At 46.5% G+C, this 18,803-nt stretch overlaps 1 protein-coding gene across 5 annotated transcripts in view; it reads right to left on the minus strand.

Moving 5' to 3' along the window:
* RGS9 (regulator of G protein signaling 9) overlaps positions 1-18,803 on the minus strand; it is a 100,215-nt gene that overhangs the window by 32,985 nt on the left and 48,427 nt on the right. For 4 of the 5 annotated variants that reach the window (XM_033183933.1, XM_033183934.1, XM_033183935.1 and 1 more), the window contains 4 exons: positions 18,539-18,610; positions 5,515-5,544; positions 4,621-4,682; positions 1,160-1,273 (listed from right to left, as the gene is read on the minus strand). In XM_033183933.1, coding sequence (XP_033039824.1) covers positions 1,160-1,273; positions 4,621-4,682; positions 5,515-5,544; positions 18,539-18,610 — 278 coding nt within the window. The remainder of the gene's footprint in view (positions 1-1,159; positions 1,274-4,620; positions 4,683-5,514; positions 5,545-18,538; positions 18,611-18,803) is intronic. The other variant, XM_033183932.1, reaches the window with a different exon arrangement.

Here is an 18,803-nt window from a genome sequence, read left to right on the forward strand (position 1 = left end):
AAGCTGTGACCTATACCTGGCATTCCCTCCTTTCCCATCACCCCACCTCCCTCACACACTCAGGCCTGTCCTTTCTCCCCTGTCCTCTTCTCTCTCTCCCTCTAACTTGACCATTATACCCTTCTCTTCTTCCTCCCTCTGTGTGCTGGAATTCTCCTGCATTTCTGCCTCTGCCCCCTCTTCCAAATAACACATGAGTGCAGGTCCAGTGAGCAAAGAGTGTTCAAAACTGACAGAGCCAAAGGGCAAGGGAAAGGGCAGGTTTAGGGCTCTGCCCACCCAGAACTTAAGTTTACTCTAATTAGATATCAAACTTGCAAAGCCATACATATGATTTTTTAATTTTCAAAACCAATCTGTTGTTAAACATAGAGTCACCATTTGACTCAGCAATTCCACTCCTAGATATACACCCGAGAGAAATGAAAACATGCCCACGCAAAAACCTGCCCACGAATGTTGATAGCAGCATTCTTCATAATAGCTAAAAGGCAGAAACCACCCAAATGTCCATCAGCGGATGAATGGATAAACAAGCTCTAGTGCATCCATACCACGAAGATGATTCAACCATAAATGAGAATGAAGTTCTGATCCATACTACAAGATTCACAAACCTTGAAAACATTATGCTAAGTGAAAAAAGCTCGTCACAAAAGACCCTATAGTCTTTCCTAGATTTCCTAGAAGTGCAACACCCAAGAGATGAAATCAATACACAGGTCAACTGACCAGCCTGTCCTCTTTTCCTGTATCGATTTGGTGACATATTTATTACTGTCTTCTTAGAAACTAGCTCGACTCGAGTAGCCCTTGGGATTGGCAAGTATTTGACAAAATCAGTTCCTCTTCTACTTGTGAAATGAAACATTGTCTGCCATCCAGTCCCTCTGTCATTCCTCCAATTCCAATTGATGCCATTGATAGGAAATGTCCGGATAGCCAAATCCGTAAAGATAGAAAGCAGATTCATAGTTGCCTAAGGCTGGAGGGGTCCAGGGTTTCTTTTCCGTGTAATGAACGTGTTTTAACATTGATTGTAGCTCTATGAATATAATAAAAACCACTGGACTGTATGCTTTGAATGGGTGAATTTTATGGCATGTGAATTGTAACTCAAAAATGGTTTTTTGAAAACACCAATATATAAAATACATACAATTTGGCGTTTAAGTCCCAGAACTGGGTGTCATCGGTGATCCAGGGGTTGCTGGGAAGGCAGCCTGACATGATGGCATCGTTGGATGAGAACTGCTCACTGTATTTCACAATCCTGAAAAGCAAACAGAAAACAATTTCCAAGAAGCACGACACCCAAGATATGACATCGATACACAGGTCAACTGACCAGCCTCTTTTCCTGTATTGATTGGGTGACATACTTATTACTGTCTTCTTTGAAACGTCCTCAGATAGAATAACCCTAAGTATTGGCAGGTATTTGACAAAATCAGTCCCAATCCTACTTGTGAAATGAAACATTGTCTTCCATCCAGTCCCTCTGTCATTCCTCTGTACCTATTTCTTTCTTTTGTTTTTCTTTCTTTCTTCCTTTTTTTGAGACAGCCAAGCTGGAGTGCAGTGGCACAATCTTGGCTCACTGCAGCCTCCGCCTCCCAGGTTCAAGCAATCCTCACACCTCAGCCTCCTGAGTAGCTGGGGCCACAGACGTGCACCACCATGCCAGGCTAATTTTTTTGTATTTTTGGTAGAGACGGGGTTTCGCCAAGTTGCCCAGGTTGGTCTCAAACTCCTCGGCTCAAGCGATCCACCTCAGTCTCCCAAAGTGCTGGGATTACAGGTGTGAGCCCCCACGCCCGGCCTTTCTGTACCTATTTCATTAAAATATGGCCTGTTTCTATTTTATCAATAGGTTTTTAGATTCAAAGCCAACTTGGAGTGTTCAAACTTGTGTCTCTGCACCCATCTTAGAAGCCCAAAGTTGCCATAGATTCCAAGACTCTTGCCATGTTGCATTCTACCCTTTGTCAGGATAATGCCTGGGTTTGGAAACTTAGGTCCATTATTTAAACCTGGGGCTCAATTGGCTCAAATACACTATTTGGAGGAAGGGCTAATTCCTTCTCTTCTAGTTATTTGGAAATACATACTATATTATTATTAACTACAGTCATCCTACAATGCTACAGAACACTGTCTAGCTGTAATTTTGTAACTTTTTTTTTTTTTTGAGACAGCGTCTTGCTCTGTCACTGAGGCTGGAGTGCGGTGATGCAATCACGGCTCACTGCAGCCTTGACCTCTCAGGCTCAAGCCATCCTCCCACCTCAGCCTGATGATGAGATGGGACCACAGGCATGCGCCACCACACCTGGCTATTTTTTTTTTAATTCTTTGTAGAGATGGAGTCTCACTATGTCACCCAGGCTGGTCTTCAACTCCTGGACTCGAGCAATCCTCCCGCCTCGGCCTCCCAAAGTGCTGGGATTATAGGCATGAGCCACCACTCCCAGCCTAATTTTTTATCCTTTAACAAATAGTTTCCTATCTCCCCTCCCCCCTGCCCTTCCCAGTCTATAGTAACCTCTGTTCTACTTTATATACTTTCAAATAGCCAGAAAAGAAGATATTGAATGCTCCCAACACAAACAAATGAGAAACCTTTGAGATGATGGATATGCTAATTACCCTGATCCAATCAGTATACACTGTACATACTGAAACATCACTCTGTACCCCTAAACATGTACAATTATGTGTCAATTTAAAAAACCTTTCTAAAAAAGAGCTAATTCCCTTGAGTTGAGTCAGACCTTCTGAGTTAGTGCATCTCCTGCTGTCTGGGTATTGAAAACCTGCTGTGCCTCCTCCCCGTAGTTAGAAAATTGTGTCCACAGTGAATGTGAAATGCACCTGCCCTGAAGTCTTCCCTCAGCCATGAGATCTGGACAGAACAGGATCCATGCCTTAGAGATAAACCACTGGCGCCTTAGCGACAAGCACTGGGTTTGCAATTCTATGCAGAACTCAAGCCCCCTGGCTTCTTCTCTCCCGAGACTCTCTAAGTCCACAATCAGACCTTTTTTTTACGTTTTTTTTTTTTTTTGAGACGGAGTTTGTTCTGTCTCCCAGGCTGAAGCGCAGTGGCACTCTCTCAGCTCACTGCAGCCTCCTCCTCCTGGGTTCAAGCAATTCTTGTGCCTCAGCCTCCCGAGTAGCTGGGACTACAGGCGCACACCACCATGCCCAGTTAATTTTTATATTTTTAGTAGGGACGGGGTTTCACCATTTTGACCAGGCTGGTCTTGAACTCCTGGCCTCACGTGATCCACCTGCCTCAGCTTCCCAAAGTGCTGGGATTACAGACGTACACCACCTCACCCGGCCCAAACCTTTACCAGTGCACACCAGGCCCAGACCTTTACCAGGTGCACACCACCTCACCTGGCCCAGACCTTTACCAGTGGAGAAGCTGGAGGAAAATAACAGAAACAAAAACAAAAACAAAAGAAAAAGAACTGGTTCACAGGTCAAAACACTAATGATGTCAAAATTATGGTAATGAGGGCCGGAGACAAATAAAAATTGAAAGTGTGTCTAAGAAATATCCTTGGGTCTCCTTCCATTTTCTTTCTGTTTGGTTTCATGAAACTGGGTTTATGGAACACGGAAGTAAATGGTTTTGTGTTTATCATAGAACAATGACGATTATTATAACCCAAAGTGAATGCCCCTGAGTACACAGGTGCCCTCCTCAGCTGGGATCAGGGCTCAGTAGCAGCAGAGTCACTGAAATGTGGGTGGGGTCAGGACATATTATCTCAGGCAGGTGGCATTTTTGCAAACTGGGGACATAGGAAGACGTAAAAAATTTTTACAAGAGCCCAACCCTTAACCATATTGAAGGAAGGCACTAAACAAAACACAGCATCTTCAGTCCCGATTAGTACCATGACTTGAGTCTTACACAGTCAGAATGCATGATTAGTCACATCGTGCCTCCCAGGAATAAGCCAAGTTTATTTTCATGTGTGCAGGAAAATCCCAGAGTTAGCAATATGGTCCTAAAATAAATTCTGCATTTTAAAGGAATAACTGCTTGCATATGGGAAGTGGCACTCAGCTCTTTCTTGTCTCCTAGATGATGTCCTATGGGGGGCTGGGTCAAGGTAGCCAGAAAGTTCAACAAATCAAACATAGATGTGTAATTTATCTTAATGGGATTTTAAATCAGAGATGAATGACGGACATTTAGTAGCACATGGAACCAGTAAACATGACTCACTCACCCCTAATGAATTGGAACGGGTAATGATAGGAACCCAGGCTGTCTCGGATCCTCACAGGGTCTTCAGTCCACAGACTTCCAACCCTTTCCAACTTCCCCATCCACACATTAGTGGATTCCAAGAAACATAACAGTCTTTTCTAGAATCTCACCTACCCTTGATTTTGCCTAACCCAAGATGAGACCCGGAGGCTTATTCTGAGAGATGAACTAGGAACTAAGCCCCCAATAGACTGGTTTTGTCCCTCACAGTTCTGCTGAATCTTCAGTCCATCAGCCCAGGACCTGTTGAGTTTGCCTTAAAACAGAAGTTCTCCTCTTGTCTTACCTATTGCTCAGACTTTAGCAAGATCAACAAATCAGGGACATACCCTCCCAGGGACACGGAAGACTTCACTGTGGACCTCATCAAGGCCTGTTGGTAATACATGATCTGGAAGAGACACAGTTGTTAGAAGATGTTCAACCCCCTACCCCTTCAGTGTCACTACACACAGCCTCCAAACCCAGAAGCCATTTACCCACAGCCACACCCCATGCCCAAAGCCAGTCCCCTTAGTACCAGTGGGTCAGGCCCACAGTGGACAGATGACCACAGACTTCAAATCAGTGGCCTCCTTCAGCCATTATGTATTAGTCTGGGAAAAAGCATCAGCAGAAAAAAAAAAAAAAAAAGTTGTAAGGAGCATTTAACTGAGACACGGGGACAAATACTTGACTTTTCCCTCACGTGCCTCTGACTGACAGAAGCAGAGAGTGGTCCCCACCACAGGTGACATCCTTAAACTTCCTGATTCTGCAGCATTGGCCAAAGCAAGTTATCCCCTCCTCAACCACCTTCTTCCATGTTCAGATAGCTAACTGCACATCCCACCTCAATGCCCAGTGCTTCCCAGGACTCTGTCTTGGGCCCCAGACATAAGATTTGCCAAAACAGGCAGTTTGCCACCTTGGGTACATTCTGGCCCTGTAATGATAGGCACAGGGGCCACGTTGGGGATGAAGAGTCTCTGCAGCCTGCAGCATTGGTTCCACAGTCCTCTCTGGCCACCCCTCAGCTCTGTGCCTTTGAGGGGTTTTTCAGACCCAGCCAGAGCTTACAAAAGATGCTTCATCACTCTGTGCCATCCATGAATTTGGAAATAAGTGTTTGAACACAGCACATGGTTTTCATTTCATTACCAACCACAGAGGGTAAAGCAAAGTATATATAATCTGTCAGAAGATTTAAAACCATTCTTCACTGGAAGTGGAAGACTAATTACCTCTTTTTTGACAGCAATGACTGTTTGTTTCTGTAAAACAAAGAAACAAAACCATTAAACAGATGTCATGAAATCATTACAGCTCAAACACCCATTTGAAAAATAAAAATCCTTCCCCATGAGAAAAATGCCCATTTTTTCTTTCTTAAAAGGTAGGATTTCCCCGTTTCTACTGCCTCCACTCTATTCTATGTAAACCCTGTGGAATAAATACCAACTAAGAGATTTGGCAAGCGAAGGAGCATAACTTAGCACTGTAACTTTGCTTGCCTAAAGGCCAAGATGAATTAAGGACTAAGTTTGGGATTGGTGCCAATTTAGCATAGTGCCTACAGAATGATCTGTAGAGTGAGAGATAAAGATTCCCATCTGAGATATGGATTAAGAGAAAATGGGGAAGGCCAGGTGTGGTGGCTCAAGCCTGTAATCGCAGCACTTTGGGAGGCTGAGGAGGGAGGATCGCTTGAGCCCAGGAGTTCGAGACTAGCCCGAGCAACATGACAAAACCCCGTCTTTACTAAAAGTACAAAAAATTAGCCAGGCATGGTAGCGTGCACCTGCAGTCTCAGCTACTTGGGAGGCTGAGGTGAGAGGGTCACCTGATCCTGGGAGGTTGATACTGCAGTGAGCCATGATCATGCCCCTGCATTCTAGCCTGAGTAACAGTGCAAGACCTTGTCTCAAAAAAGAAAAAAAGGCCGGGCGCGGTGGCTCAAGCCTGTAATCCCAGCACTTTGGGAGGCCGAGATGGGCGGATCACGAGGTCAGGAGATCGAGACCATCCTGGCTAACACGGTGAAACCCCTGTCTCTACTAAAAATACAAAAAAACTAGCCGGGCAAGGTGGCTGGCGCCTGTAGTCCCAGCTACTCGGGAGGCTGAGGCAGGAGAATGGCGTGAACCTGGGAGGCGGAGCTTACAGTGAGCCGAGATCGCACCACTGCACTCCAGCCTAGGGGCAGAGCGAGACTCTGTCTAAAAAAAAAAAAAAAGAAGAAAAGAAAAAAAAGAGAGAGAGAGAGAGAGGAGACAGAAAAACATGCACAGAGCTTGGGTGTTGGTTTCTTTTGTTACGGGGAGAGCTCTGAAGCAATGGTGAGATGCATTCCTCAAAGAGTCATAACAATTTGACCAATAATATAAGTTGAAAAATAAACTAATGTCACCAAAAATAAAGCACATAATGGAAAGGCTTGAGGCCAGCATGCACTGCATGCACAGCTCCAAGAGGGGCTTCATGTTCAGGTTCTTAGAAGATCCTGGAAGCCATTCAGACCTATCTCTAGCTAAAATACATAGATCTGCAGTTGCAGTGGGCTGTGCTGCCTCTGTGCTGCTTTTCTGCTCCACGTAACTCTTGGAGGTTGGGCAAGGTGGTGATCCCAGCCTCAGTTCTCCTGGGTTTGGTTGTGTCCAGACGCTGGTTGGTACTGACTCTTACACTTCAAGAGGAGCCTCTTTTTTGTTGTTGTTGTTTTTGTTTGTTGTTGTTGTTGTTGAGACAAGAGTCTCGCTCTGTTGCCAGGCTGGAGTGCAGTGGTGTGATCTCAGCTCACTGCAACCTCCACCTCCCAGGTTCAAGTGATTCTCCTGCCTCAGCCTCCCAAGTAGCTGGGACTACAGGCATGCACCACCACACCCGGCTAATTTTTGTATTTTTAGTAGAGATGGGGTTTTACCATGTTGGCCAGGATCGTTTCAATCTCTTGACCTCATGATCTGCCTGCCTTGGCTTCCCAAAGTGTTGGGATTACAGGCGTGAGCCACTTTGCCTGGCCTCATGCAGAGCCTCTTAACTCCTGCCTTGCTAATATCCATGCTGCTTAATGCCCCTAAGTCTTCACTTGGGAAAGAGTCATAAGTCTGAGGAGGACACTACTTCCTTTGAGCCAGTCAGCAAAATAAACACTGGCCCATGAGCCCATTGAAAAGGAGTAAAGGAGAGTCCAATCTAGAATGTGATATACTCGTCTCTCCTTTCTAACTCAGGCTGGGTTTCATTTTGCTTCCCTGGATTGCTTTTCTATCATTGCTTTTCACAAGAAATCTTTTTCCTGCATAAGGGATTAGGAAGAGTTATCTCAGAAAGGTAAGGCTCATGTAGTTCTTTATGTTTTAGGCTCTTATACATCCTGACTTCCTCCTTCATAGCACTGATCACCAGTTGAATTTTATCCTTATTTGTGTAACTCTTTGTTTAATGTATGAACCAATATGAAGACACCATTAAGGGCAGGGGGCCATGTCTGTCTTCCCTAGCACAATGTCCGACGCAGAGTAGATGCTCTGTAAATATGTAATAAATGATGACTTCAGTGTGCTTGGGGGCCTAGAATAATGGGGACATTTTCTAAGCTTAATAGCATTTTTTTCCGCTAAAAAATTGAAAGCACTCCCCAAATGATCCAAATGCATTGGCAACCATACTTATTTGATCCCATTCTCCTCCAACATAAGGCACTGTTTTAGAAGATGCACATTTCAGGTAGAAAAGGACCCTGGGGCCAGAGTGGACTTACATTCAAATCTAATACTGTATAATTACTTCCTTCTGTTGGAGCCTTGCTGGAGTGGGTTATTCAGAATAGCATCTACTGGTCCATGCCCTCTGCTCAAAGCGGGAGCTGTACTTTTACATAATGATAACTGCCTAGCAACTACTGCGAAGCAATTTACACTTCTTTGAGCCTTTACAAAGCTTAAGGTAAGGAGATTTTATTATACTCATTTTTAGCTGAGGAAACAAAGCTTCTGAGAGGTTGTGGGTAACCTTCTCAAAACCTCCTGGTCAGTAATTGGATGGGCCAGCATTCATATCCAGCTCCTCCCCTTGCAAAGCTGAAGAGTGATTGTTGAGAAACACAAACTAGTTGATCCTGTTCACTTTCTCCTCCTAGCCTGCTCTCTTCCCATTCCTTCCTTGCCCTGAAGCTGAGAGTGCTACAGGATGGAATGACTCTGTCCAGTCACTTAATTTAAAATGTAAACAAGGCCGGGTACAGCGGTTCACGCCTGTAACCCCAGCACTTTGGGAAGCTGAGGCAGGCAGATCACCTAAGGTCAGCCTGGCCAACATGGTGAGCCCCCCATCTTTACCGAAAATACAAAAATTAGCCGGGCATGGTGGTGCACACCTGTAATCCCAGTTACTTGGCGGTGGGCGGGGGGGGTGTGGGGTGTGGTGGTGGAGGCGGGAATGACGCAGGAGAATTGCTTGAACCCAGGAAGTGGAGGCTGCAGTGAGACGAGATCATGCTACTGCACTCCAGCCTGGGCGATAGAGCGAAACTCCATCTCATAATAAATAAATAAATAAATAAATAAATAAATAAACAAAATGTAAAGCAAAAGTGAATTAGAGCCCTAACACAAGACAAACACAAGTACCAGAAACACTCTGTCCTTAATACTCATGGTGGTGAAGACCAGAATCATGCTAGGCCCATACTCATCAGCCAGTGTCTTAAGCACCTCCAAGGAGTCCAGACCCCAGCATCAAGCTTTCTGCCTGTCGGCCACTGTTCTGCAGCCAGAACCTGGGGGCACAGGGCTCCTGAGTGGACGCACCCTGGCTGCCTGGTGTTCTCTGGACCCTGCAGGGAGCTGTATTTGCAGGACTTTCTGCCATGCTCATTTCCATTCTGCCTCTAGGGGGTCTTCCTTTGGCCTAATATACTGGCTTCTAGGGCCATTATCTCAGTCTTCAGGGGTTTACAATTTGTATACTCCTGTTCGCTTCATTTGATTTTATTATCTTCCTAGGGCTCTGCCTCTGTGCTGTAGTTTGCTATTTTGTTTTCTGATTCCCAGAATTACCAGTTACCTTCTGGGAATGGAACTGCAGCCTGCTCTCCATTAATAGGATTTGGTGGAAGGTGAGACTTTCCCACCTCTACCTTGGATTGTCCACATGAATTTTAGCTTGTATTTCTAGCTTTAAAAATAGCTGTCCAGGTTGCGTATGTTGAAGGACAGTGGCTGCGGAATGTGTGGCTTTGGCTAGATTGAAATCATGGCAGGTCCAGAAAATGATGCCCAATTCCAGGCAGTAAAATACATTTCAACTCTTAGATCCTCACCAGTAGAATGAGTTGTGTACTGGCCACATATGTAGGCATTGCTTTGATGACCTTTCACTCCAAGTCAAGTCTAAAAAAACTCCAGTTGTGAAAGCAACATAATGGATTCTAAACTGTCTGTGCCTCCTCCATTAAGTTCTCATGCCTGGAGAAGCTCATGTCAACTTGTCATGTGATAATTCAATTTGTACAATAAATTATGAACCTGGAAATATTAGCCGTCCATGGGATCTTCTTCCTCTAGGTTGACATACAGGGATCTCTGCTCTTCTAGGAGTGCGTGCAGGGAGGGGACAGTGAGGGAAAACAGTCTTGAACTTCTCTAAAAGGTGAAGAGACAATTTGATTTGGAGGGAGTGGTGGAGAAGAGATTCAGGAAAGAGTATGGATGGTGATACATGCCTGTGGTCCCAGCAACTGCTGGAGGCTGAGGCCAGAGGATTGCTTGAGCCCAGGAGTTTGAGGTGGCAGTGAGCTAGGATGACACAACCGCACTGGAGCATGGGTGACTGAACAAGACCTTGTCTCAAAAAAGAAAGAAAGAGAGAGAGAGAGACAGAGAGAAGGAAGGGAGAAAGGGAGGAAGGGAGGAAGGAAGGAAGGAAGGAAGAAGAAAGAAAAGAAAGAAAGAAGGAAGGAAGGAAAGAAATAAGGAAAAAGAAAGAAAGAAAGAGAGAGAAAGAGAAAGAAAGAAAAAAGAAAGAAAGAAAGAGAGAAAGAAAAGGGAGAGAGTGGAGGGAGGGAATGAAGGAGGGAAGGAAAGAGAGAAAAAGGAAGGAAGGAAGGAAAGAAATAGAAGTATATGGGCTTTGGGGTTCAGACAAAGGTTAAAATCCTAGTCCTACCACTTCCTGGCTATGACCTTGGATGAGTTGCTCAGCATTTCAGAGCCTCTAATTTCTCATTTGTAAAAGGAGAATAGAAAAAAAGAGGGACTTGGCCGGGTGCGGTGGCTCAACCCTGTAATCCTAGCACTTTGGGAGGCCAAGACGGGCAGATCACGAGGTCAGGAGATCGAGACCATCCTGGCTAACACGGTGAAACCACATCTCTACTAAAAAAATACAAAAAAAAAAAAAAAACTAGCCGGGCAAGGTGGCGGGCACCTGTAGTCCCAGCTACACGGGAGGCTGAGGGAGGAGAATGGCGTGAACCCGGGAGGCGGAGCTTGCAGTGAGCTGAGATCCAGCCACTGCACTCCAGCCTGGGCGACACAGCAAGACTCCGTCTCAAAAAAAAGAAAAAAAGAGGGACTAAATGAGATAATAGACATAAGGTGCCTGGCACATAACAGAGACCCACACACAGAGCCTACTCATTAGGGTTACTACACTACCACTGAGTACGTGCATGCCACAATTTTAGCCCTCATCATAAGATACAATGCAGGATTCACAGGCAATATTTGGGACCTACTTATGTGAAAAAGATATTCATTGCTTATCTGAAATTCAAACATAACTGGGAATCCTGTATTTTTATTTGCTAAGTCTTGCAAAACTACTATCAATATTATTATATCTTAGCTGAAGGCAATAAGAAACATTATGTTAAAGTGAAGTTGTTACAAAAAAAAAGAGTACACACAATTCTAAGCAATTCAAAGAAAACCACCTCATGATAAAATAAGAAATAAGGGGTTTTTTTTCCAGCCTGGCATTTACACACAACTTCCCTCCTTTCTCAGCTGCCAGCCCTCCTGGAGCAAAGCCACTTCTTTATGCCTCATCTCAGCGACACACTTTGCTACAGGAGGAAGATTCCACCTGAGGAATCTCTGGATTCTTAGCATTCTAACAACTTCTTATTTTTCCCTTGCAGAGTTGCCCACATAGGGACACATCTAGACTTGCTGTTTACATAGCTCTGGGCTGGCTGACAGGGGAACCCGGGATGGAGGCTGCAGACAATTATCACAGGGCAGGAGGGGTCAGGCCACCGGCAGGAGTGCAGGAGAGAAATAAGCAAGGACCTTGGGATTGGGTAGCCGGGCAGGTATCTGCAGAGAAACACAGGTGAGGGGCCGAGAAAGCCACGGAGCCAAAGGCGAGATGGGGAGAACCGTGAGGAATCGGGCAGCACTGGCGTTGAGAGCAGAGAGGGGATCTAAAGTCAGAAACCGGGAGATCCAGAAACACAAGTGGTTAAGGCAAAGCAGGCAAGAAAAGAGATGGGGCTGGGCGCAGTGGTTCATACCTGTTGTAATCCCAGCACTATGGGAGGCCAAGCCAGGTGGATCACTTGAGCCCAGGAGTTCAAGACCGGCCTGGACAACATGGTGAAACCCCGTCTCTACTAAAAATACAAAAATTAGCCAGTCTTATAATCTGGTCTCAAAATAAATAAATAAAGGCCAGGCATGGTGGCTCACATCTGTAATCCTAGCACTCTGAGAGGCCAAGGCAGGCGAATCACCCGAGGCCAGGATTTTGAGACCAGCCTGGCCAAAAAGGCAAAACCTTGTCTCTACTAAAAATATAAAAATTAGCTGTGCATGGTGGCACACGTCTGTAATCCCAGCTGCTCAGTAGGCTAAGGCACAAAAATCGTTTGAACCCAGGAGGTGGAGGTTGTGGTGATCTGAGATTGTGCCACTACACTCCAGCCTGGGCAACAGAGCAAGACTGTCTCAAAATAGATAGATAGGTAGGTAGGTAGGTAGGTAGGTAGGCAGGCAGGTAGGTAGCTAGGTAGGTAGATAGATAGATAGATAGATAGATAGATAGATAGATAGATAGATTTTTTTAAAAAAATAAGGGGGTGCAGCTGTCTAAGGAGTCTTGGATTCAAGATTGTGATCATGCGAAGTAAATAGCCATCCAGCCAGGTACGACCTCATCGGGTAGAGGTAGAACTGCTTACAGTTTACAAGGCTCAATGCAAAATAAAAATGCAGGTTTACCGTTCAGAAAAAAAAGTGTAAAGAATTCTGAGAGGGTAACAGAACATTAAACCAAACAAGGGTTCTTCTGAGGGTGGGGTCTTGGGCGGCTGTACAAGCCCCCTGCCCATGAAGCCGGCCCTAGGTGCAGGATGTAGGCCTTGCCAGATGGAGAGGGGAGCAGTGGTGGCATCAGGGAGGTACATGAGCTACAGAATTGGAAACACGTAACTGAATCCTGGCTGGGTCACCTTGGGCAAACGGCTGTGTCTCTCTACTTTGTTTTCTTCATGTGAAAAAGGAAACTGAGGGCCGTGCGCGGTGGCTCAAGCCTGTAATCCCAGCACTTTGGGAGGCCGAGATGGGCGGATCATGAGGTCAGGAGATCGAGACCATCCTGGCTAACACGGTGAAACCCTGTCTCCACTAAAAAATACAAAAAACTAGCCGGGCAAGGTGGCGGGTGCCTGTAGTCTCAGCTACTTGAGAGGCTGAGGCAGGAGAATGGCATAAACCCGGGAGGCGGAGCTTGTGGTGAGCTGAGATCCGGCCACTGCACTCCAGCCCGGGTGACAGAGCAAGACTCCGTCTCAAAAAAAAAAAAAAGAAAGAAAAAGGAAACTGACATTACCTCTGTTAATGGATTTCAGGAAATCCAGAAAAACTTCTAAAAGCCACAATAAAGACATTAGAAAACGTCAGGCAGGATGTGGAGTGGGCTCTGGCGGCCATCAGCTGAGGTTCAGATCCTGGCTTCACAACTTCTCGGCTGTGTGTCCTGGGGGAGCCAGCCTCTCTCTCGGCCTGGTTTCTCAAATGTGAAACAGAGGTCAACGTGGCCGTCTACCTCATAACACAGTAGCGAGTCTTAGCTGAGCCGTGACAAGGGGTGACGCACTCTGCTCCGTGCCTGGCACGCACGGAGCTGTCAGCAAACATCAGCCCCTTCCCTTCCCTCAGCCAGCCATGGTCACACAGAAGCCACAAAAAGAAAGCAGTTTGTCCCCTACTGGTGGGAGCATATGGTGTGGGAAGGGGGTGTTGCTCACTGAGGGCTGCAGGCTGAGCACCTCTGCAGAGCACAGTAGTTTATACTGCCAGGCCATACTTCTGCCTTTTACCGAAAGATCTGTATACTCGCCAGTGTAGACTGAGGTTCTGAGCAGCTGCTTATTGGAGTAGGCTGAGAGATTGAAAGTGGTATGTAACCCCTCCTTCCACCTCCAACCAGGGGAGAAGTATGAGAAGGTGAAGAGGTAGAAGAGGAAACTGGCTAGGTACAGCACCCTAACATGGAGTCTGAGGTCTACAAGTCCCACAAATTCTCTCTCACAGCATGACAACATTTAGAATAATACCAGCTGTGTGTGGAGTGTCTCTACGTGTTGATTAGCATTCTAGACACTACACATAAGTGATCCCACTTAATCCTCTGAGGAAGGAACTAGCATGCTTCCCCTATTAGAGACGAGGAAACTGAGACTGTGCCTCAAGAAGGAGCTCACCCAAGATCATGTGGACTGGAAGTGGCAGAGTTGGGACTCAGGCCTATGTCAAGGGTCTCTTCAGCACCCGGCACTGCCCTCATCCCTAAATGATAGCAGTGACCCTGCCATGAGCAGCCCCTGCCCCCATCACCTTCTGGGGTGGAGGACTTGGAGGCTCCATATGCCTCAAGGTATTGGAGCTGAAAGAGGACTCACTTCTAGAGTGTGGTCCCGGCCCCTGGCCAGTCCCTCCCAGCGGCCATCAGCCAGCGGGAGTGGGCCATCCAGGGCCCGAGACACCTGCCAACCTAATGAGCTTCCTCCTTATGGTTGACGGTTACTTCCCTCTATTTGGGGAAAACAGATACATCTTCTCAAGAATTTACTCATTCTCGAAATGCAAATCAAAACCACAATGAGATACCATCTCACACCAGTCAGAATGGCTATTATGAAAAAGTCAAAAAATAACAGATGCTGGCAAGGAGAAAAGGGAAGCTTATATGCTGCTGGTAGGAATGAAATTAGTTCAACTATTGTAGAAAGCAGTGTGATGATTTCTCAAAGAACTTAAAACAGAATTACCATTTGACCCAGCAATCCCATTACTAGGTATATACCCAAAGGAATATAACTCATTCCATCATAAAGACATATGCATGCCTATGTTCACTGCAGCACTATTCACAATAGCAAAGACATGGAACCAACCTAAATGCCCATCATTGGTAGACTGGATAAAGAAAATGTGGTACATATACACTGTGGAATACCATGCAGCCATAAAAAAAAAAAAAAGAGAGATCTTGTTCTTTGTAGCAACATGGATGGCGCTAGAGACCATTATCCTAAGCAAACTAACACAGGAACAGAAAACCAAATACCACATGTTCTCACTTATAAGTGGGAGCTAAACATTGAGTACACAAGGACACAAAGACGGGAACAACAGACATCCAGGCCGGGTGGAGGGTGGGAGGAGGGAGAGGATGGAAAAGCTACCTATGAGTACTATGCTTCTTGCCTGAGTGACAAAATAATCTGTACACCAAACCCCTGTGACATGCAATTTACCTGAAATGTAACCCCCGAACCTAAAATAAGTTTAAAAAGAAGGATTGATGGCTGGACGCAGTGGCTCACACCTGTAATCCCAGCACTTTGGGAGGCCAAGGTGGGTGGATCACCTGAGGTCAGGAGTTCGAGACCAGCCTGGACAACATGGAGAAACCCTGTCTCTAGTAAAAACATGAAAAAATGAGCTGGGCGTGGTGGAACACACCTGTAATCGCAGCTACTCTGGAGGCTGAGGCAAGGAATTACTTAAACCCAGAAGGCGGAGGTTGCAGTGAGCCGAGATCGCGCCACTGCACTCCTGCCTGGGTGAGAGTGGGACTCTGTCTCAAAAAAAAAAAAAAAGAATAGAAAACAGGCCGGGCACGGTGGCTCAAGCCTATAATCCCAACACTTTGGGAGGCCGAGGCGGGTGGATCACGAGGTCAGGAGATCGAGACCATCCTGGCTAACACGGTGAAACCCCGTCTCTACTAAAAATACAAAAATATTAGCCAGGCGTAGTGGCGGGCGCCTGTAGTCCCAGCTACTCGGGAGGCTGAGGCAGGAGAATGGCGTGAACCCAGGAGGCAGAGCTTATGGTGAGCCGAGATTGCGCCACTGCACTCCAGGCTGGGCGACAGGGAGAAACTCCATCTCAAAAAAAAAAAATACAAAAGAAAAAAAGGAAGAAGGATTGATTCCTTCTCAAAATGACCTCTCTTCAAACCAGCTCAGGCACCGAGAGTTCTCTGAAGTGAGACAAAAATCCAAAGCCTCTGCACTCCCAGGTCTTCATGGAGATGCTTCGTGCTCTTGGCGACCCTCTCCTCTCAGGGTAGATTAACCCAGGGACACAGGGGACTCGCAGACAGTGGGAAATGTTGCAGACAAATAAACCACAGCATGCTGGGGCTGGCTGAGGGGAGGGCTGGAAGGGGCTCTGCATGCATGAGAATTGCAGTTCTTTATTCTTCTTAATACTTTATTCCACAGCAGCCAGAGTGCACGGGAAAAAGATAGCTGGGAAGAGAGAGAGAGAAAGACAGAGAAGATAATGGTAAGCAACAGCGGAGACATGGCCGGTATCACACCCCACCATGGCAAGGACACCCTCTGTCGCACACCCAGCCTGCCCACTGGGCTCTGGGCTGAGAGTGTTGCCAGTATCCACATCCGCAAGAAATGGGCTCTGTGGGCCAAGGGGCACAAAGATGCCTCCCCAGTAAAGACAGCAATCTGGTCACCCTCCTCGGAAGTCACATCCAGGATGGAGAAGCTCAGTTCCTTAGCTTCCCTCTCAAATGGATGAAGTTAAGGTCCTGCCTAACACCCCCAACACACACACACACACACACACACACACAGACACACAGCTGAGCAGTATCCTGGCTTGGGTCACGGATGAGTGCCCCTTGGTTCCCACCCCCTATGTCAGAATGAGTGATGTGCTTTCTGCCTCCACCCTCTCTTTCCTCCCCAGGAAAGAGGTTTCCAGAGCTGCTAGTTAGCCATAGAAAAAAAAAAGCAAACCTTCCACCCAGGTTCAGTCTTTTACTCGAGGATTCTGTTTCTATGGCAACCAAGCCTACAAGGCCTCAGCAGTGATCTGTTATCTGACAAGGGGAACACAGGAAAGGCTGCCCTGGGAACAGCGGAGTTAAGGCTGACTGTGCCCTGTGTGTATCAAAGGAAGGGTCTCTCCGGCTTGTGGACAAGAGACCTAATGATTCCCCTGGTGACCCTCTCCAGGGAGCAAAAGCAAACACTGTCCCAGAGCTGCCTTGCCAACATTTCTGGCTCCTTTTTCTTTCCCCTCCCACTTCCACCCTCCTCCTTCCCCTGCACACCCCTACAAGCCCCCACTCATGCCTTAAGGCTCTGCAGAGCCCTATAGATACACCCGAGGCTAAAGAGATGATGACCCTTGCTACCTAAAGACAATGTTTGACAGAAAGCAATGAAACCATCTAAGACCTGTTTAAACGGATCTAGGCTGGTTCATTGGAATCAGTGGTTCTCAGCCAGAGCAATGTTGACTCCCTCCCCAGGGTACATTGGGCAATGTCTGGAGACGTTTTTGACTGTTAGGACTGGGGCTTAGGTGGGCAGGGAGAGGAATGGAGGTACTGACATCTCATGGGCAGAGGCCAGGGATGCTGCTAAACATTCTAAAATGCACAGGACAACTTCACCAAAGAATTGTCTATCTGAACCAGGCACAGTGGCTCACACCTGTAATCTCAGTGCTTTGGGAGGCCAAGGCAGGAGGATTGCTTGAGCCCAGGAGTTCAAGACCAGCCTGGGCAACATAGAAAGGCACTGTCTCTACAGATAATTTTAAAAATTAGCCAAGCATCATGGCATGTGCCCATGGTCCTAGCTACTTGGGTGGCTGAGGCAGGAGGATCACCTGAGCCCAGGAGGTCAAGGGTGCAGTGAGCTGTGAGCATGCCACAGAACTGCAGCCTGGGCAACAGAGTGAGACCCTGTCTCAAATGATAAATTAATTAAATAAATAAATAGAAAAAAAAAGAATTATCTGGCCCAAAATGTCAATAGGGCCATGGGTTCAACAGCTTATGAACTGTATTTCTTTTTTTTTTCTTTTTTTTGAGACAGAGTCTCGCTCTGTCCCCCAGGCTGGAGTGCAGTGGTGCGATCTCGGCTCACTGCAAGCTCCACCTCCTGGGTTCACACCATTCTCCTGCCTCAGCCTCCCGAGTAGCTGGGACTACAGGCGCCCACCACCACAAGCAGCTAATTTTTTGTATTTTTAGTAGAGACGGGGTTTCACCGTGTTAGCCAGGCTGGTCTCGATCTCCTGAACTCATGATCCACCCGCCTCGGCCTCCCAAAGTGCTGGGATTACAGGTGTGAGCCACCGTGCCCGGCCTATGAACTATATTTCTATAAACAAATAAATACTCATAGGACATTGGTTATCCATCATGAAAGATGGCCTATTGAGGAAAGTATATATATATATATTTTTTTAATGAAATCTGCTTGGAGAATCTTTACAAAGATTCCCCTCCAATGGGATGTGAAAGAAAGTGTTAGATTCCAGGTCCTGTCATGGATTAAGGTTAAATCCAAAGCTGATTCAAGAGTTTTGAGGCTGGGGTCTACAGTCTCCTCAGGATCAAGGAACTGGCTGAAAATGTGTACAGAACATCTGTCTGTGCATCTTAGAGTGGAATGAGCTCACAACTTTCGTCAGATTTTCAAAGGGGGAAGTGACTCAGAAAAGTCTGAAAACCAGCCATCTAGATCCCATTAGCTCTTCCCTGCACTGTACAACCTCTCTTTCTTCAATCATAATTTCTCCTTACCCAGCACCCTGCCATGGTCCCACTTCTCCTCCAGCCCCGAGTCCACAGAGCTCACAGTCCTCCTCTCTTTGGCAGTCTCAAAGGGGAGACATCGTTGCCCTAACAAACATGAATAGATGTGTGGACACCTTCCCAGCCCCAGAATCCGACCTAGGCCCTCCCTACCCACACTATGCGGCAGAGACATACCTGGTTTACCTTGACTTCATTCGGATTGGTTACTCGGTCCAGGCCATAGTCCAGCACATTGTCCATTCCAGGCTAAACGGAATAAAAACAACATAAGGATCATTACAGGGAGTCTCTGGTTTCTGGTTAACCGTGGGTCTCAGTTAATCTGCCAATTGTGAGATCGAGTTGAGAAGAACTTGTGGCCTAGCTCACAGGAAGTTTTGAGTGGGTGTAAACCCTCCAGGTGAGCTGTTGAGCTTCATGAGGGCTGTTCTGTCTCCCA

The sequence above is a fragment of the Trachypithecus francoisi genome, unplaced genomic scaffold, assembly GCF_009764315.1.
Source record: "Trachypithecus francoisi isolate TF-2019V2 unplaced genomic scaffold, Tfra_2.0 Lachesis_group20, whole genome shotgun sequence".
In the NCBI taxonomy this organism is placed as follows: Eukaryota; Metazoa; Chordata; class Mammalia; order Primates; family Cercopithecidae; genus Trachypithecus; species Trachypithecus francoisi.